At 39.2% G+C, this 19,079-nt stretch overlaps 1 protein-coding gene across 1 annotated transcript in view; it reads left to right on the top strand.

Moving 5' to 3' along the window:
• Window positions 1–19,079, top strand: part of MYH10 (myosin heavy chain 10) — a 120,541-nt gene that overhangs the window by 52,003 nt on the left and 49,459 nt on the right. The window contains exons 7-10 of the mRNA XM_061143457.1: window positions 12,308–12,371; window positions 14,208–14,306; window positions 16,093–16,236; window positions 16,486–16,581. Coding sequence (XP_060999440.1) covers window positions 12,308–12,371; window positions 14,208–14,306; window positions 16,093–16,236; window positions 16,486–16,581 — 403 coding nt within the window. The remainder of the gene's footprint in view (window positions 1–12,307; window positions 12,372–14,207; window positions 14,307–16,092; window positions 16,237–16,485; window positions 16,582–19,079) is intronic.

Here is a 19,079-nt window from a genome sequence, read left to right as displayed (position 1 = left end):
CGTACAATAGTCTGATGATGTGGTTTCTGGGATAAGAAGCCACTAGACCATAGTTCAGTTCATTTCAGTCACTCAGTCATGTCCAACTCTTTGTGACCCCATGGACTGCAGCACGCCAGGCCTCCCTGTCCATCACCAACTACTGGAGCTTGCTCAGACTCAAGTCCATCGAGTCGGTGATGCCATCCAACCGTCTCATCCTCTATCATCCCCTTCTCCTGCCTTCAGTCTTCCCTGGCATCAGGGTCTTTCCAGTGAGTCAGTTCTTCACATCAGGTGACCAAAGTATTGGAGCTTCAGCATCAGTCCTTCCAATGAATATTCAGGGCTGATTTCCTTTAGGATGGACTGGTTGGATCTCCTTGCAGTCCAAGGGACTCTCAAGAATCTTCTCCAACACCACAGTTCAGAAGCATCAATTTTTAGGTGCTCAGCCTTCTTTATGGTCCAACTCTCACATCCATACATGACTCCTGAAAAAACCATAGCTTTGACTAGACAGACCTTTGTTGGCAAGGTAATGTCTCTGCTTTTTAATATGCTGTCTAGGTTGTTCATAGCTTTTCTGCCAAGGAGCAAGCATCTTTTAATTTCATGGCTGCAGTCACTAAAACCTGTCACTGATTCTGTTGCTTCCCCATCTATTTGCCATGAAGTGACAGGACCGGATGCCTTGATCTTAGTTTTTTGAATGTTGAGTTTTAAGCCAGCTTTTTCACTCTCCTCTTTAACTTTCATCAAGAGACTCTCTAGTTCCTCTTTGCTTTATACTGTAAGGGTGGTGTCATCTGCATATCTGAGGTTATTAATATTTCTCCCAGCAGTCTTGATTCCAGCTTGTGCTTCATCCAGCCTGGCATTTCATGTGATATACTCTGCATAGAGGTTAAATAAGCAGGGTGACAATATACAGTCTTGACGTACTCCTTTCCCAATTTGGAGCCAGTCTGTTGTTCCGTGTCCAGTTCTGTTTCTTCTTGACCTGCATACAGATTTCTCAGGAGGCAGGTGAGGTGGTCTGGTATTCCCATCTCTTTAAGAATTCTTCACAGTTTGTTGTGATCCACACAGTCAAAGGCTTTGGTGTAATCAATAAAGCAGAAGTAGATATTTTTCTGTAACTCTCTTGCTTTTTCTGTGATCCAGTGGATGTTGGCAATTTGATCTCTGGTTCCTCTGCCTTTTCTAAATCCAGCTTGAACATCTGGAAGTTCTCAGTTCACGTGCTGTTGAAGCCCAGCTTGGAGAATTTTGAGCATTACTCTGCTAGTGTGTAAGATGAGTGCAATTGTGCAGTAGTTTGAACATTCTTTGGCATTGCCTTTCTTTGGGATTGGAATGAAAACTGACCTTTTCCAGTCCTGTGGACACTGCTGAGTTTCCCAAATTTGCTGGTATATTGAGTGCAGCACTTTCGCAGAATCTTTTAGGACTTGAAATAGCTCAGCTAGAATTCTATCACTTCCACTAGCTTTGTTCATGGTGATGCTTCATAAGGCCCACTTGACTTCACACTCTAGGATGTCTGACTCTAGGTGAGTGACCAGACCATAGGGGACCCAGTATACAAAGGTAGCCGATAATCCTCTGTATGCTTATGCCCAGGCTGCTGAAACAGAGCACTGCAGACTGGGTGGCTTAAACAATAGATTAAACAATGTATTTTTTCACAGTGGAGGATAGAAGTCTGAGATCAATGTGTGGCCAGGGTTGGTTTCTTCCGAGGTCTGTCTGCTTGGCTTGTGGACAGCCATCTCCTGGGAGTTCATGTGGTCTTCCCTCTGCAGGTCTGTTCTGTTCTTCTAAGACCCCAGTCACATTGGATTCAGCCCACCATTATGACCTCATTTTAACTTAATTACATCTTTGCAGACCCTTTCTTTAAATACAGTCTTGCTCTGAGCTAGTAGACATCAGGATTTCAGCATATGAATTTGGGGGTGTGGGGGACAACTCCACCCTAACACCCAATACCCTTAGAGGTAGTTGAAGTGCAAGAGGCTTTCCAGGTTACATGAAAAGTAGTAGGGATGTATTTGCTTGGAATACTGTTTATTCCTAGTAAGACAAAATCTGAAGATCTGCTTAGTCCAAGTTCATTTAGTAATTATTTTAGCTTTTTCTCCACAAAGTGGGATAACAAATATGCCTGTGTCAGTAAGAAGCATGGCTGTGACTTTCAGATCTGAGGACACTGAGCTGCGTTTAGAGTTTCTGTCATTCCATGGGTCATCAGCATTGAGTCTGAGCCACAATTAAATCTTAAATTCTTTTTGCTGAAAGCCCTGTGTTTAGTGGCTGTGCTGTGGGGTGGGAGATAGCTACCAGCTTTGGTATGAGTGTTTTAAAGATTTTCAAGGACTTTGTTGTGGAAAATGTTTTGTTTTACCACATAAATCAAGGTACCAGTCTCTCCTGATTTCTAAACACCCCCTTCTCCCAAACCACACTCCAAATCCAAGAGAAACAGTTTTGTGCTCATTTGTCTCACTTTTGCCTAGAAAAGGTAAATTGCTACTAACCAGTCCTGCCCTTTGGTCTAGAATGTGGTGATCCCATTATTAAAAGGTAAGGACTCAGCTGATGGGGATCTTGTGTTTGGAACAGAGTGACAGGTAACTCTGTATTAGAGTCTACTGCTTTGTGGCCAGACACTGGAAGTCCTAGTGATGTAGAGCATTTTTTGTCTCAATGTTGCTGGGTGCTGGTTCTGGCTCAGGGTCTGCCAGGAGGTCGTCATTACCGTGTGACTGGCTAGCGCTAAGCATCTGAAGGCTGCTGAGGCTGGAGGAGCTTAGCTTCCCAGCTTGTTGCTCGGGTAGCTTTTGGCAAGAGGCCTCAGTTTCACAGACTTCCCTGGTGGCTCAGCAGTAAAAAAAAAAAACAAAAAAAAAATCCGCCTGCCAGTGCTAGAGACACAGGTTCAATCCCAGGGTTGGGAAGATCCCCTAGAGAAGGGACTAGTAACCCACTCCAGTATTCTTACCTAGGAAATCCCATGGATAGAGGAGCCTGGTGGGCAACAGTCCATGGGGTCTCAAGAGAGTCAGACACAACTTAGTGTCTAAAATAACAAATCTGTAATTTGCATTACTGTAGCTCAGTGGTTCTCAATTTGGAATCCCCTAGGGTTCCTACACTTGGTATCTCGTGGGTGGAGGCCAGGCATGTTGCTGAGCGTTCTGCAATGTACAGGAGGTCCCACAACAGAGTTATCCCCAAACATCAGTTATATGGAGGTTGAGAAACTCTGCTCTGATGTGCTCCTTTAAATGGTAGTCTAAATTAGGTAATCACCTTTTGAAATTCATTTGTAAAGCAGTAACTGTACATGGTCCCCTTAATGCTTGTTATTGGCACAGCTTGTCCAAAGGTTGATAAAGATTATTCTGGTGGGAACTTGTTTTACGTTCTACTGGTGGGAAGAATTTCTTACATTGTTTCCAGGAAAATTGATTCTAGCAAGAATCACCCATCAATGTAAATTCTCAACAAACCCTGATTCAGCTGAAGTTCTACTTTTCAAAGTGCTTGTGCTACTGAATAATCATCACTAAGTATGCTCCATCTAACATAGTAAAAGCTAATCCTTTTAGAAAAGATTTTTGATTAAGGCAGTGTTGTTAGACATAGCTAATCATTCAACCAAGAAACAAAGATGCCTTTAAATTGTTGGCTTTGAGTTTTAATTTTTAGAAAGTCAACTTTGTGTTGATATGTTTAGTATTTTTTTAAAGAAAGAGTTTCATAACCAGCTGCTATTATCATAAGGTGTTAACTGAACAATATCACAAGAAGGTTGATTTTAGCAATATTTGTTCCATTGATCAACTCTCATTCCACATTCAGTTAAAACATTTTAGCAGTCTTCAGTGGGTGTTGCCAACCCTGGTTCTCAGGTGGTTAGAGAGTAGCCAGTGTAGACTCATTTTCAAATTTTACATGATTGGATTTTTTTGTGGTGTATTTCAGTTAATTGTTAATTAAGCACCTATTCTTTGCTGGTCGGAGAAGGCAATGGCAACCGACTCCGGTTCTGTTGCCTGGAGAATCCCAGGGACGGCAGGGCCTGGTGGGCTGCTGTCTGTGGGGTCGCACAGAGTCGGACACGACTGACTCGACTTAGCAGCAGCAGCTTTGCTGGTCACTGTGCTGCTTGTTATCTCCATTTGGGTGTCTAATAGATTTCTCAAATGAGCATATTCCAAATGGAACTTTTTTCTTTTTCTTTCAAAGTATCTTTTTGTAAGTCTTATGTGAATAAATGATACAATCAAGTCACCCAGTTGCTTAAGCGTAAAACAAAATAGAATCAACAAAACCTAGAAAACCAAAATACCTAGGAGTCATCCTTGATTGAGCATTTTTGTCATGGTTTATGTCCAGGCCAGGAGTGAATTGTGTGGGTCCACTTCCAGAACATATTTCCAGTCTGTCCAAGTTTCTCCATCTTTGTCCCCTATACTCCTCATTTTTCTCAGAACCTAAATCAGATCTGAGGAGGTTTCCCTGTGTTCTCTCTCCAAGCCTCCTGCTGTTTTCCTTAATAGCACTTCCCACAGTCTATGGTTTGCCTGTGCTCATCTGTGGTTTCTTTCCTGCTAGGATGTAAGATCCCTGATGGTAGGGGCCCTCCCATCTTGCTTTCCAGATCCTTAGTTGCTGGCTCTGTGCCTCCCACGTACATAGTAGGTGTGTAGACGTCTTTGTGGAATCCATTCATTTACAGTGTGGTTGCCTACTAAGTGCTAGACACTCTTTTAGACCCTTGGACTAATCAGTGGACAGAGCTCACCTTCATTTGGGTTTTAACTTTTTGATCATTTGCCATCACATACATTTGAGCTCAGGTAGCATGTTGCACGTGCCAGGCTCTCTGGGAATATGCATGCCCTGATTTTTTTGCTTTTTTTTAATAGTTGATTTGCAACGTTGTGTTAGTTTCAGATATACAGCAAAAATGATTCAGTTATACATATATATATAAATTTTTAGATTCTTTTCTGTTATAGGTTATTACAAGATATTAACCTATATCATTCCCAGTGCTATACAGTAAATCCTAGTGACTCGTCTGTTTCATATGTGGTGGTATATATCTGTTAATCCCACACTCTTAATTCATCCCTGTCCTCCCTTTCCCTTTGGTCGCCATAAGTTTGTTTTTTATGTCTGTGAGTCTGGTTCTGTTTTGTAAATAAATTTATTTGCATTATTTTTTAGATTCCACCTGTAAGCAGTATCATATATGTGTCTTTCTTTGTCTAACTTCACTCTGTATGATAATCTCTAGCTCCATCCATCTTGTTGCAGATGGCAATTTCATTCTTTTTTATGAATGAGTTCTCTTGTGTATGTGTATGTGTGTGTGTGTGTGTATATCATACCACATTTTTATCCATTGTTGATAAACATGTTGATGGACATTTAGGTTGCTTCCGTGTCTTGGCTATTATAAATAGTGTTGCTATGAACATTGGGGTGCATATATCTTTTTGAATTAGAGTTTTCATCTTTTCCGGATAAATGCCCAGGAACAGGATTGCTGGATCATATGGTAACTGCTTTTCGCTTTTTAAGGAACCTCTATACTGTTTTCCATCGTGCCTATGCCCCAGATTTAGAAGTGTGGGGGTCTGGCCAGGAGGGAGGCTCTGGCACCATGGTTAGGCCAGGCCTGGGGTTGGGGTTGGTGTTGGACATCAACATGAAAGAGCAGTGTGATGTTAAAAGATGAATTGTGTGCCCAGTGGAATTCCATGTAGTCATATTTAAAGCTACGTGCTTGCAGTGAAAATATTTGAAACTATAAATTCCATAAATTTTAGAATCCATTTGTTTTCATTTCTTTGATCTGATATAGACGAGTAATTTCCTGAAGAATATCTTTTTTTTTTCAAAGACTAGCATATGGTTTGTGTTAGGGGAGATTCTTTAGGAGAGCATTACCCTTATGAAAATAATTGTTCACAGTTAGTCCAGCTCTCTGTTTACGGAGAAGTCAGATGCATTCCAGATGGAGAGGTTTATGTAAAATGAATCTCTTGTAATGAAACTTTGAAAGAGTGATTTCAATTTCAAAATGATTGTATCGGCAGATACATCTTCCCTCAGAAAGTTTTAGTGGGGATCACTTTCCATACTTCCTCAAATCTTTTCCTTTTTTGTTCTTTTCTCTTTTTTTCCTTCCCTTGCAAAGATTTAAGCCAGTTTGGCAATTCCCAAGTTATGTACCTCGAGGTATTAATAGCTAATTAGCTTCTAATCATTGGAGCCAGATACAGGCTCCAGGTGACCTCCCTACTGCTTGGCTACCAAGTTACAACGAAAGTGAGTCAGAGTTCTGTACCCTCACCTGTATTAGCCAGCAGGCACCAAAATCAGTTTTGTAGGTAAATGGAACACAGTCGTTGCTCTGTCTTTAGTACTCTCACCCAGACTTTCCATAAAGACTTACTGAGGCCAACATGACAGCATCCGAGACAGGATGTGGTCTACACGGGGCATCCCTCATCCTCCAAGTGAGCTGCTGCCCTCCCAGCCCTTGGGGCTTGCTGCAGCCCCGACACCGGCCCACACCGGACTGGCTGGCGGACGTCTGTGTGTTTCCAGTCAGACCAGGGCTCTTAATGTCACTCATTTTCCCCCAGGAATTTCAAACATCCATTATACTAAGTAACAAGGCCACTTAATTCATAAGAAAACTCATTTTTACTAAGTAACAAAGCTTCTGGTGTAGTTTGGAGATTAAAACAGCTGGAGCATTTAAAATAGCCATCTGGCCTCGGGATTGCGTCCTGGCTAATTACTTCCCGAATGGGTTTTCCCTTTTAGGGCAAATAGCTAGCTCCAGACTGGAGATTCTTCCTGGAGCAAACTCACTCACACACAGAGCACACTGTCTAGGCTACTGTGTTTTCTAGTAAAGTACAGATCTTACAACAACTTTAAATGCAAATTAGAAAGAGGGAAAAAAGTATTTTCAGAGCATGAAGACTGCATTGTCCCTGTAGTAAGGTGCTAACAATGTAGGTTTAATTACTATGGATATGTCGTAACCACCCACTAGAAAAAGTTCTAGAAAGTCGATTCAGAAGGGATAAAATTCTTTAAGATATTCTTAATAGTATCAAAATATCCAAGTTGTCCTATTTCCTCTTTTGAATGAAATTCTTAACAGTTTCAGTTTTACATAAGAGAGGATGCTAGCTGTCTTTGCTGTTCAGACTCTTGCAGGTAACACACTGTCTTAGTTGTCCTTGGATCGGAACACAATGTGCATGGCATCAAAATGCATCCTCCCAGTTAGGTTGCCCTCTGAGATTCGAGATTCGAAAACTTTCCCCAGACCCGCCAGTGAGAGGGTTTCCTGGTGTTTGGAAACTTTCTCTATTACGGCTCCCTTCCCGGGACGGGTCTCTGTCCCTAGCTCTTTTGTCTCTCCTTTTATCTTTTATATTGTGTCCTACCTCCTTTCGAAGACAATGGGCTGCTTTTCTGGGCATCTGATGTCCTCTGCTAGCGATCAGAAGTTTTGTGCAGTTTGCTCAGCGTTCAAATGTTCTTTCGATGAATTTGTAGGGGAGAAAGTGGTCTCCCCGTCCTGTTCCTCCACCATCTTAGCTCCTCCTCCAAAATGCATCCTCTATCGTTCATACATAACGTAAAATACTTGTCCTGTTTTTACTTTTTCCTTTGTTTTTGTTTTTGTTGATGAAATCCTGGTTGAATATTCTGAGTACCCCAATCTGACCTATATGGGAATCAGATACAGAGCAGACATCTTTCACAGTGACTCAATGGACATGGGTTTGAGCATACTCTGGGAGAAGGTGATGGACAGGGGAGGCTGGCATGCTGCAGTCCATGGGGTCACAAAGAGTCCTGACTTAGGACATGACTTAGCGACTGAACAACAACAAAATCTTCCACAAGTTTCTTCATATCATGTTTAAAAGATTCAAGGACCCAACCCACTTAATAGTAAAACTCAACTTGTTTTCCACTTTGGTCTAGATTTGCATGTTAACAAAGATGTTAATTCTGAAAGGGTACTGATTCCGGTATGTGAGGAGGTACTGGTTTCCTTTGGGGTCAGGGGAGGGCTGGAGGGACACCCCTGTCCACCCTGTTCCCTCTCCACGTGTAGGCTTCCTCACTCTCCCCCCTTTCTTCATGATTTTTTGCCTGGCCCTTTTCATTCAGCCAGAAGATACTTGTCTGGCATTAACTGTAATGGTTAGAGCAACTACAGGGGCTGATTATGAAAAGGAAAGTGGACCAATGGCTAGGGAGCTGATATGCAAGTTAGATGTTGTGTGTTGGTGACTTTGCTTGTTTATCCAAGTAAGTTATCACATGTCTAAAATAATCTGGGACATTTCTTTTTAGGTTACCTATTCAGAAGCCCAATTTAGGGTGTTTTTTTTTTTTTTCTTTCCAATTTCTCCTTTTTTATGTAACTTCCTTTTTTTGGTTTATATTCACCCATGAAGTAAACAAAAAATAAGCTCACCAAATATAAAATGGATTATGTTAGTGTAAGATTTTAAAGTTATTAGCGTTCAACATTGCCAGTATGGTAACTTTGTCCTTTTGCCCAAGTAAAGAATTTTTTAATGAATTTTGAACTTCTGATGTAGAGTGGTAAAAGGGAATAGAAAATAATATAAGAAGTTGAAAGCTTAAACAGCATGTAGATTAATATATAATAAAGAAATTAGGTTATTGAAAGCTGAAAGTTTATATTACTATACAACAAAGTTTTAAGTGAAATACTCAGCAAGAATTAGGTGGTATGGTATGATTTTGATTAACTTTTCTACAGTGTTAAAGAAAAGTTTGAAAAAGTATCTGAGCAGCAGGTTGGCAGTGTATTCTTTGCAGTTTTGAAGTAATAACATTATCTTGACTACTCTCTTTTAAAATAGCTATTTTTTTTTTTTTAGCTCAGTGAAGTATTGTATAAATGATACAGCTATTTAAAAGTTGTAAAGAATTGTAATCCTCATTTTCAGGACCTGATTTTACTTTAGTTTCTTTTTTGAACAGTTCTAACTATCTGTAAGAACTGTCAGTTTTTAAACTTTATTCTTTCTTAAGGATCTTCTACATAACAAGGATGAAATTGACTTATTTTAAAAAACGGAGTAAAACTCATTTCTCTCATAATTGCCATATGATTCCTTTGGACCATTATATAAATCTAAGAAAAATTAAGGGTTTTAGTAATCTTATCACTATGATATATTAGTAATCTTTTCTGTATTTTGTAACATTTTGCTATTTCATCATCCTGGGAATTGATTCATCATTACTCATCAGTTATCCCCAACAATGTTAAAACAAGACCAGAATAATAAAGAGTAATGGAATTGCCTAGTAGGATGCTATCACAGTGATTACTGTATCATCCTTTAGTTTGCTTATTATGTTGCCCGAAGAATTGCACTATCTTTCAAGAAGGTATGAAAGAGTGCTGCAGAGAGCATTTTTTAGTCTACTTTTAGCTTTCAGTGAACATAGTTGAAAAATCAAAAATTTTCACCAAAATGGCCAAGAGAAAAGAGTGACAGAGGAACACATTTCACAAATACTAGATGAATGAGAAGATGAATGCAGAGAGAGGCAGCATTGTAGACTTTTAGCGATGATGGTGGTCTTGGTTCCATAAGTCGCAGAGTGAGTCTCCAAATGGTGTAGCCTTGAATTTTCTCAGATTCAAGAACAATGTATTTCTAAAGACCGAAAGGAAATGTGTCTTTGGCATCCAGTTAGTCTTTCCAGAGGAAGAATTTCCTCACTCAGAACGTTGTAATAAGAATCTGGACCACTGTGTTCTGAATGACCAAGTGACAGTGCTCTTTCATCTTTTGTGATGTTTGTGGATCCGCATTTATCCAGTATGGTTTATAAAAGGACAAATGCTGAAGGCAAAATTGTATATGAAAGTGATTAAAAGGAAGTTGATGGTGTCGAAATGAAGAGATTCATTGGATTGACCATCCTAATTGGTGCTTGTAAATCTAAAAATGAAAAGGTTTTACAGTTACAGATCGAAAAAGATCTTCCCCTCTCCACAGAATTACGGACTGTCAGACATTTTAGGTATTCTTCCAGTATTGCATTCTGACAATGCAAAGGCAATAATAAGTGAGAACCTGTTGTCAGAAGAGAATAAAGGTGTTTATGGTTGCCACTCTGAATAGTTATGTGCCCAGACTTGAAAATAATGGAGTAGTTTTCCTTACAATTTAGAAGTTGAAATCAGACTGCACTGTTATCATGGACTGCTAATTTCTGTAGTAGTTTTATTGTAAGAGAACTTGAAACAAGCACAGAACCTCCCTTTAAATTACTGTTCAGCTTGAAGGTAATGAATGTACTTGATAAACCGAAACACTACTCAGCTCCACTGGACTATCATGGGAATCCTTTCTCTGTTCCCTTAGCGCTGCCTCAGTCCCCCGGACGTGCTTGGGCCACGTTGTTCTTCTACAGGTGCTCAAAAAGCACGGCCTTGCTTCTCCTGGGGTTGGGGGCATTGTGTCAGCATCTCTCAGTGCCTCAACCATTTTATTTGTATTAACTGTTATTTGTGTAAACTGTTATTTGTATTAACGGTTGTTATTAAGTCCGCTTACATAATATCACTAGTCCATCTGAAAATGAGGAAAAGTTTTTTCTCCTGTTTAAAAAAAAAAATCCAAACAAAACTTTCTCTCCCTTCATGAAATAAAACTAACCAAATAAGCAAGCAAATTGTCATTTTTATTTTGTGACTCTAAAGTAATTAACAAATTCTCTATGGAAGTAATTGCTAAATGCTCACCAGCAGGCTCTTAAAGATGGATTTGCGTGGTAGTTGATAGAATTTAAATTGTTAGCTCCTTAAGTTCTGTGACACAAAGATCCACTTTTAAGCTTGAGGGTGTTGCTGATATTGGTGTCACCATCCTCTTTTTCAGTTTCATGTTCTGTTAATGTATTCTGTTGTCCACATATACTCAGTTACAAATGTTAGACCCTTGTCTAGAGTTATTTCAGTTTAACCCGTGTTTTGATAATTTATAAACGTAGTGAGTGACTTTATACATAACTCTTTGAGAGGTGCTAAAAGGCTGTCTTTCACAAAATGCTTTTACTTCATCCAGGAATCATGTTTTTTACCTCCCTCTCAAAACACTTTGGGATTTAGTGGCATCCAAAGCAGACCCTTAGTGAAATGTGCATCTGTTACTGTGATGGCATGATACTTCAGCTGTATCAAACTAGCCATGCATTTCCTGTGCAGAGCAAGGCTTTCAGTTCCTGGACTGCACACTGCTCCGTTGATCTGTATCTCTGTCCATACACCAGTACCACACCTTCTTAATTATACTATAGTTGTCTTAATTATCCTATAGCATCTTAAAATCAAGTAGTGCGAGTCCTAGAGCTCTCAAAATCATTGTGATTTCTTTAGGTCTTCTTCAGTTCCCTTAAATTTTAGAGTCTGCTTGTCCACGTCCATCGAGAAAGCCGTCCCATCCCTTGACTTTTCCTGTGATGAATAGTTGTAGTATGTTTACGAATATCAGTCCTTAACAGTCCTGGGATTCTCGATCATTGTTGTGTTCCTTGGTTTTACAAAGTCTATTTAATTTGGCCTTTTATATCTATATTTGCAAGTAAGATATTTGCTTTTATTTTGCTTTCTGATATGTTTTTAATGATATGTGTACCAACTTGTGTATTCAGTGTTATGATAACTTTATAAAATGGGATTGTGAAAGAATCACTATTTTCTGTTTCCCTGAAAGTTATGTGTGTAGTAAGACAATTCAGTATTCCCTAAGGAATTTGCTAAACTATTTAAGACCAATCCATCATTTTTAAAGGAGTAATTATATTTTATTATTTTCTGTGTTTATGGTCTGTTCAACTTTTGTTTTTCTTTGAATGAATTTCTGTTTTCTTAGGAAATCATCTTTATTTTTCACTTTTCTCAAATCTAGCATTAGAGGACTGGATACAGTGTTCTTTTAAAGCTATTAAAATCTTTCAGATTATTTAGAAGAACTTTTAAAAAATTTTAAATGGTTAGCATTTCATTTTTATTATGTCCAGTAAAGTAACCTACCTCAGCCCTAAGTTTATTGAGGCTTTTTCTTTTCCTTTTATTTGGGATAATATATTTAAGATTCCATTTTTATAACCAACTTGTGGATACATGACAGAGTAACTTTGGCGTATTTATTAAAGTGTTCAGATCTCCTGTGTCCTTAATTTATTTTCAGCTTTTAATTTTTTTGTAATTTATTTTCAGGGCAAGTTTATTAGGATCAACTTCGATGTAACTGGCTATATCGTTGGGGCCAACATTGAAACATGTATCCTTTTTCATAATTGCATTATTCAAAATAGAGAATGATTTAATCTTCCTGCAGCCTTGTGGCCATCCTCTGTGCTGCCTCTTCCATTTGCCAGATGATAAAACTTAAGCCCAGAGAAATTGTGACTTGTTTAGATACCTTTGACTACTGAATATGAACTCCAAAGTGATATTTTGTTGTTGTTTGTTTTTGGCACGGGGTCATGATCTGGTCACATGGCTGGGGAAGTGGAGGGTCCCACTGAGATGAGAACACCTGTACATCTGTACAGGCATCTGTACAGGCAAGTGGATCCAGGAAGTGTTTGTGTGCTCTTAGCACATTTAGGTGAATGCGTTATGTTAAAACATCTTCAGTTACTGCTGTATTAGCCCATTTTTTCCCCATCTACTTTTGATATTAGTAGAGTGACCATGTCCCATTAAAACAAACCTTATAATCTACAGAGTTGAAGCAGTTTATGTTAAGCAGAATAAAGTCAGGGGGAAGAAAAAGTCAAACACATAGACTGGTCCTAGGAAATGTCACAAGCATAGAATAGCCTTAAGGAATGATGGATCTATAGAGAGAATTAATTTGATTAAAAAGAATAAATTAGAAATGATTCGGAATGATAATGTCCCAATTAGAAAATAAACAGGTGACAGTTCTCTATACTTGTTAATACTCTTTGTGATAGATATTGTTTCTGTCCCTCGGGTCAGGGATGGGTCAGATTTTTCCTGTTAATTCAGAACTATATTTTATGTCTCTAAATATGCTCAGAGCCAGAAAACAAAACAAACATTTGAACATGACAGGCAAATAATGGATCCAGAGCAGGGGTCCCCAGCCTCTGAGATCTAACGCCTGATGATCTGAGGTGGAACTAACGTAATAATAATAGAAATAAAGTGCACAATAAATGTAATGCTCTTGAATCATCCCCAAACCATCCCCACTCTGGTCCGTGGAAAAATCATCTTCCACAAAACCAATCCCTGGTGCCAAAAGGGTTGGTGACCGCTGTGCTAGAGTCTCTTCATATTGAAGAACATCCTTCTTGTGCATGCACTCTTCACCAAATGTGGAGGGTGTGTTTGGGATAGTCCAATTTTTAGTTACAATTAGGCTGTTTGCACATACACAGTTTGCTTTGGTGGCCCCAGGAAGATTTAATTCAGAGAAGGTAATTCTCTCCCAAAGCAGTGAAACTGAGACTTGGGAGTCCAGTGTGAGTGTCAACACAGAGATATTCCAGGAGCATCCAGACTCGGTGGACAGAGAAACCAAACAGGCCCCAGATCCACGCCCCAAATACCCACACGGGGGTGCGGTGTTCTGACACACAGGTACTGACTGACTTGGGTGGTACCAGAGTTAACACACATGTTGGAGTCCAGCAAAGTTTTGGTTTCTGACTGTGCTGTTTGAGTAATTTCTTTGTGCCCTGGTTTCCTTCTTTGTGAAATTGCAGTAAGTCTGCTGTTTCAAGGCTTTTCTACCTCAGACAACTTGGCTTCCCTTTTTTAATAGCATCTCACGGCTCCTTGTGTAGAGCTGTGTTCTTTGAACATAATCCAAGTCAGGGTAGTGTGGGTGGAGGAGGGATGAGGGAAGCGCTCTGATCCTCAAGCTCCCTGCAAGTTCAGAGGTTCTAGAAGATTAGTGAGAAACAGAAATTGCATGTCTTTTCTTTTTCCACATACAAAATCCAGTCATTTAGAGTGATTCATTGCAGACTAGTTACTGTATTCTAAAGAAGAAAAATCTTACAAATTAAATGTGTACAGACACTGAGAGGAGACCACCTTTTCATTGTCACCCTTAACCACCTTAACCACCTTTGCTCAGACCTTCTGGAAAAATCTCGTGCTGTTCGTCAAGCAAAAGATGAACGTACTTTTCATATCTTTTACCAGTTGTTATCTGGAGCAGGAGAACATCTGAAGTGTAAGTTACAGATTTTTTTTTTTTTTTTTACTGTTTTATGTTCAGTTGAATATCATTTATAATACTTTTTTTTTTGGAGAAAGAAAACAGTTGTAGAATTATGCGTGCGCGCGCACACACACACACACACACACACACCCCAGAAAGAAAACAGTTGTAGAATTATGCACACACACACACACACCCCAGAAAGAAAACAGTTGTAGAATTATGCACACACACACACCACCACCACCACCACCACCACCCCCCACCCCCCCCACCCCCAGAATTCTAGCTGGCTAAATTGTGAAATTGAACTTCAAGCCATGGGATAGGTACTTTAAGTGGCAGGCATATGGGTGGTGTTATATTATCTTTTGTACTTTTCTTTTAAAATAATTTTAAATTTGAAAGTATATGATGTGTTTTATACAAATTTTGTTTCAAAATTTAACATAAAAGTAATAAAAAGTAAATTTATTTAATAAAGTTAAATTGAATACATGTGTGTGTTCCTAGATTTACAAATGAATGTATGTTATGCTTCCAGTAGTACTAGAAAGACTCTGTGTGTATTTTTATTTATTTTGTGAATCACAAAGACCAGAAATTTAGGGTTGGACACGGTAAAAAGTAAGTTCTTTCCTGGGTCAGAAGAAGATGCACAACTTTTTGGTTTCCTCTGAGTCTCAGAGTAAATGCTGCTTCTCTAGAATTAGTATGTATGTTATTTAGATATCACAATAGACGTATAAAACCTTACAATCCTTTTCTCACTTGAGAACTAGGCTTTTACTAACCATGGATCATCTATGGAAGCATTAAACCCAGCAATTAGTTAAAGACCTGCAAGGGAAAAAAAAAAAAGCAGCAAATAGAGTAATTGCCATTGAGAGACTAAAATTTCAAGGTTATGCAGTAGGTAATGCTGAAGGGAAGAAAACCCTCATTTTCAGCCTGGCAGACTGAAAACAGTAATGAATCAAGAAAATAACTTAAAAGAAGGAATTTTCTTTCTTTTTTTTTTTTTTTAAAAGTAGTCAATACCCAGTGGAAGCTCCATGTGATGTAGATAAGAATTAAGGGGTTGGTGTGATCAGGAGAAGTTCTCTGCAGCAGAGCCAGTGACACAGAAAGCCAGAAGCACAGATAACATCTACTGTTGGAAAAACCATCTGTTTTACTATTTTGCACGCTCCTTCTTTTCTTAAGAGCACATTTGTTGAAAAGGAGTTGTTCTCGCTTATTCATGTCCCCTGAAGTAAGAGAGTCAGGGGGCACGTCTGTTATAATACCCTGTCAGACTAGTGCTGCATCAGACATCACTCTCAAAGGCAAATGGACCACTGAGCAGACTGACTTGGAGAAAGGGTTCCAGGGTGCTGGCTGGGCTCAGGATGTGGCGGGCCCATGTTCTACACCAGGAACATAGAATATGGGTCTTAAGGCTCCTCCTCAAAAGATGTCTAAAGTATTTAAATCTGAAAACAATAAAGTTAGTTATCTGGAAAATTGATATCATTTCCCAGTGATCTGATTTCAAATATAATATTGTACAAACCACTGTCGCAAAAGCCCCTGTTGAGATTTCCGTTGTTTACATCATCATTTTCTTTCATTGTACAGGTCATGGAAGACTGTCTGTGTATTTAACGTCAGAATGTAAAGGAAGCAAAAGTCTGGTGGTTGTGGATTAGATGTTTTTCTGTCCTGTGGGTCCAGTTTGAAGATGGGGCTGTGCTTCAATCTGTTGATGACTATTTATTACATTGTATTCCATTATGTTTTTTTTTTTTTTTTCCAGCTGATTTGCTCCTTGAAGGATTTAATAACTACAGATTTCTCTCTAATGGCTATATTCCTATTCCGGGACAACAAGACAAAGATAACTTCCAGGAGACTATGGAGGCAATGCATATAATGGGCTTCTCCCATGAAGAGATTCTGTGTATGTATGATTTCTCTAATAAGATTCTGATGCTCGGTTTTACCAAGACTTATAAACTAGGGTTAAATAACCTAAACTAGAAAATGATTGTGAAATTAATGGGACCTGCCTCTTAATTTTATGAAATTCTGAGACTCGTCTTTCTGAAAAGTTTTGTGTAGCTAATTTTTAGCACAAAATACATTAGAATATGTCCTTTATGTTTTGATATCATATCTTAATTTTTTTTCTTTTTATATCAACATACAGCAATGCTTAAAGTGGTATCTTCAGTGCTTCAGTTTGGAAATATTTCTTTCAAAAAGGAGCGAAACACTGATCAAGCCTCCATGCCGGAAAATACAGGTAGGCTGATGAACACTGATTTTTTTTCTGTTTCTGTGGCCTGTTGTGTTCTCCAAAAATGTGTTACAACATGAGCATAACAGCATCCTGAGGTGTCTCCCATGAGGCTCCACGTGCCTACGTAAGGGTCAGTCTGATTCCAGAAAGGAGGGAGGAGGATGGAGTGCCAGCTGAGGAGCGGGTGTGGGGACCCTGCCTTAGTGATGGGGGTTAGGACTAGGGGGTGGGCTGAAGAGACCACATGGCTCATCCCGAAGGGAGCGGCAGCTGTTGGCTTCCAGCCAGTTTTCTCCTTGCTAGAATGCAGGTCCAGGGCCGCCAACCAGAACTGATTTTTCAGAGAAAGGTGGAAACCTAGATTTTAATATGAAATTTTCAAACTTTTAAATATTGAAAATGGATTGAAATTCACAACAGTCAAAAACAAAAATTTTTGAACCATAAAATGTGTTTGCAAGCCTTGTGAGGGTCTGCTTCTGACAGTCTGGAGACACAAAGGAAGCTGAGGCATCTGTATGTTGACTCAGTGCTTGGTCACCAGAATGTTCTTCTGCCTCCCAGGAGATCCTTTTCCTTTCCTGATTCGTTTATCAAACAACTGTTTTTTAAAAGCCAAAGTGGCTCCAATGTCATTGCCTCATGGTTGTTCATTACATCCCCAGTAATAGAAGTAAAATTAACTGCTTTTTATTGAATAAGAAGCTTTAAAAAATTACAACTCTATAAATTTTCTTGAATTATTACCTATATTAGGTAGTAGTGGTGGTTAATTAACACTTGCACTGTTGCAGTGTGCCAGAGTTTGTCCTTTTTAATTACAGCACAATTTAAACATGTGAGAGGGGAGGGCAGGGTGGAAGGACCTCCTACCACGTTCTTGTCTCCTGGCGTAGACAACCACCAACTCATGGCTTGTGTTTCGTTTATACCACTTCCCCTTTCCTAGATTATTTCAAAGCAAACCCCAGATACTTCATTTGTAAACATTTCAGTCTGATGCTCAACTCAGGATCAGAAAATGAGGTCTTGAAATGGATATATACACCTGGACTTCTGTTTGTATTGACGATATTTCTGCTCTTACCAGAGTTTTTCAGGTTATCAGTATTTTTAAATTTTTTAATTCTGGTAAAATTACACATAACAAAATGTGTTATTTTAACCCTTTTTTAAGCGTATAGTTCAGTAATATATATTCACATTATCATGCAGTCACTCTGTAGACTTCACTTTGCAGACTCTAAAACAAGTCCCCATATCCCCCTCCCCTAGCAACCACCATTCTACTTTGTCTCTATGAATAGGACGAGTCTGAGTACCTCGTATAAGTAGAATCATTCAGTATTTGTCTTTTGTGACCGGCTTATTTCATCAGGTTAATATATTATTATGTTCATTTCCCATGGCATTTTTACATGTTGGTATCAAAATGGCGTTTTTCAGAAAAGTCTTATTCTCTGCTATCATTAATAGGACTAAAACTAAAATTACCTTCATTAGCACATCACTCCAGAGCATTCTTCCTCATCCTCTCCACCCCGTACCCACCCCCTCACCCCCGATGAATAAGGTAAATACAGCAAATAGCTGTTAACCTGTAGTACCAGAAGCACCACAGATTTGAAACAGAAAAGTACATCTAGTCACAGAAATTTATCACAAACGTAATAATGAACCAAAAGGAAGAGCACATTTCAGTTATTGGGCTTTGGATATAAGAGAGTTTGAAACTAGATTAAAATCTGGAAAAACAGTCACAAACAGAGCAGGTGAGAACTGGGAAACTAGGGTCATTATTGACGCTGTGAAAACCAAGAAAAGTCTGCCAGGTCTAACCACTGTGGGATGGCGGGCGCCAGAGGCACGTGTCCAGAGACATCTGCCTGCTCCCTACTGGAGTTTTCTCAGCGATATTGGCAGATTGTTACCTTTTAGATTGAAAATGACTATAAAGAAAAACAAAAGTGGCAAATAACAGAGTAATAAGGCTTAGAAATAGAAAATGTAATAAGGGAACTTGTTTTCCTTGTGGAGGAGAGTAAGCCAATAGAGCCACTCTATAAAGTGTTTTTTAGCTGCTAAAATGATGTTTATCATCACAAAAAAGAATGTGAGCAATTTGCTTTTTCTACTTCTGTGTGTTTTTCGCTTCCCACCCAACACGTACACACATGCATACGTATGTACATTAACTGAAAGGAGCCAGGATGTAGAGGATGAGGAGGGCAGTTGGTGAGAAGACTCATAAACCAAAGGAAGTGTTCCTTGAGGCACAGCCTCCCTGCCCACTCAGGGGTGCTGGTGGATGGCCAGCAGTTCACTTGGATCAGGGGGGTGGGATGCAATGCATCTTAGAATGAACTTGGTTATGCCTCTACATGACTCAGAATGTGTTTATCCTTAGAGAATTTTATTGTTATTTATTTATTAGTAATTAGAACGCTTGTTGGACCTTAGTGACATTAGGCAGTGAACTTCTGGTGAGGAAAGTGCCCTAA

This window comes from Dama dama, chromosome 5 (genome assembly GCF_033118175.1).
Source record: "Dama dama isolate Ldn47 chromosome 5, ASM3311817v1, whole genome shotgun sequence".
Taxonomy (NCBI): domain Eukaryota; kingdom Metazoa; phylum Chordata; class Mammalia; order Artiodactyla; family Cervidae; genus Dama; species Dama dama.
The sequence above is the reverse complement of the archived record's forward strand: the minus strand, read 5'-3'. Positions and strand labels throughout refer to the sequence as shown.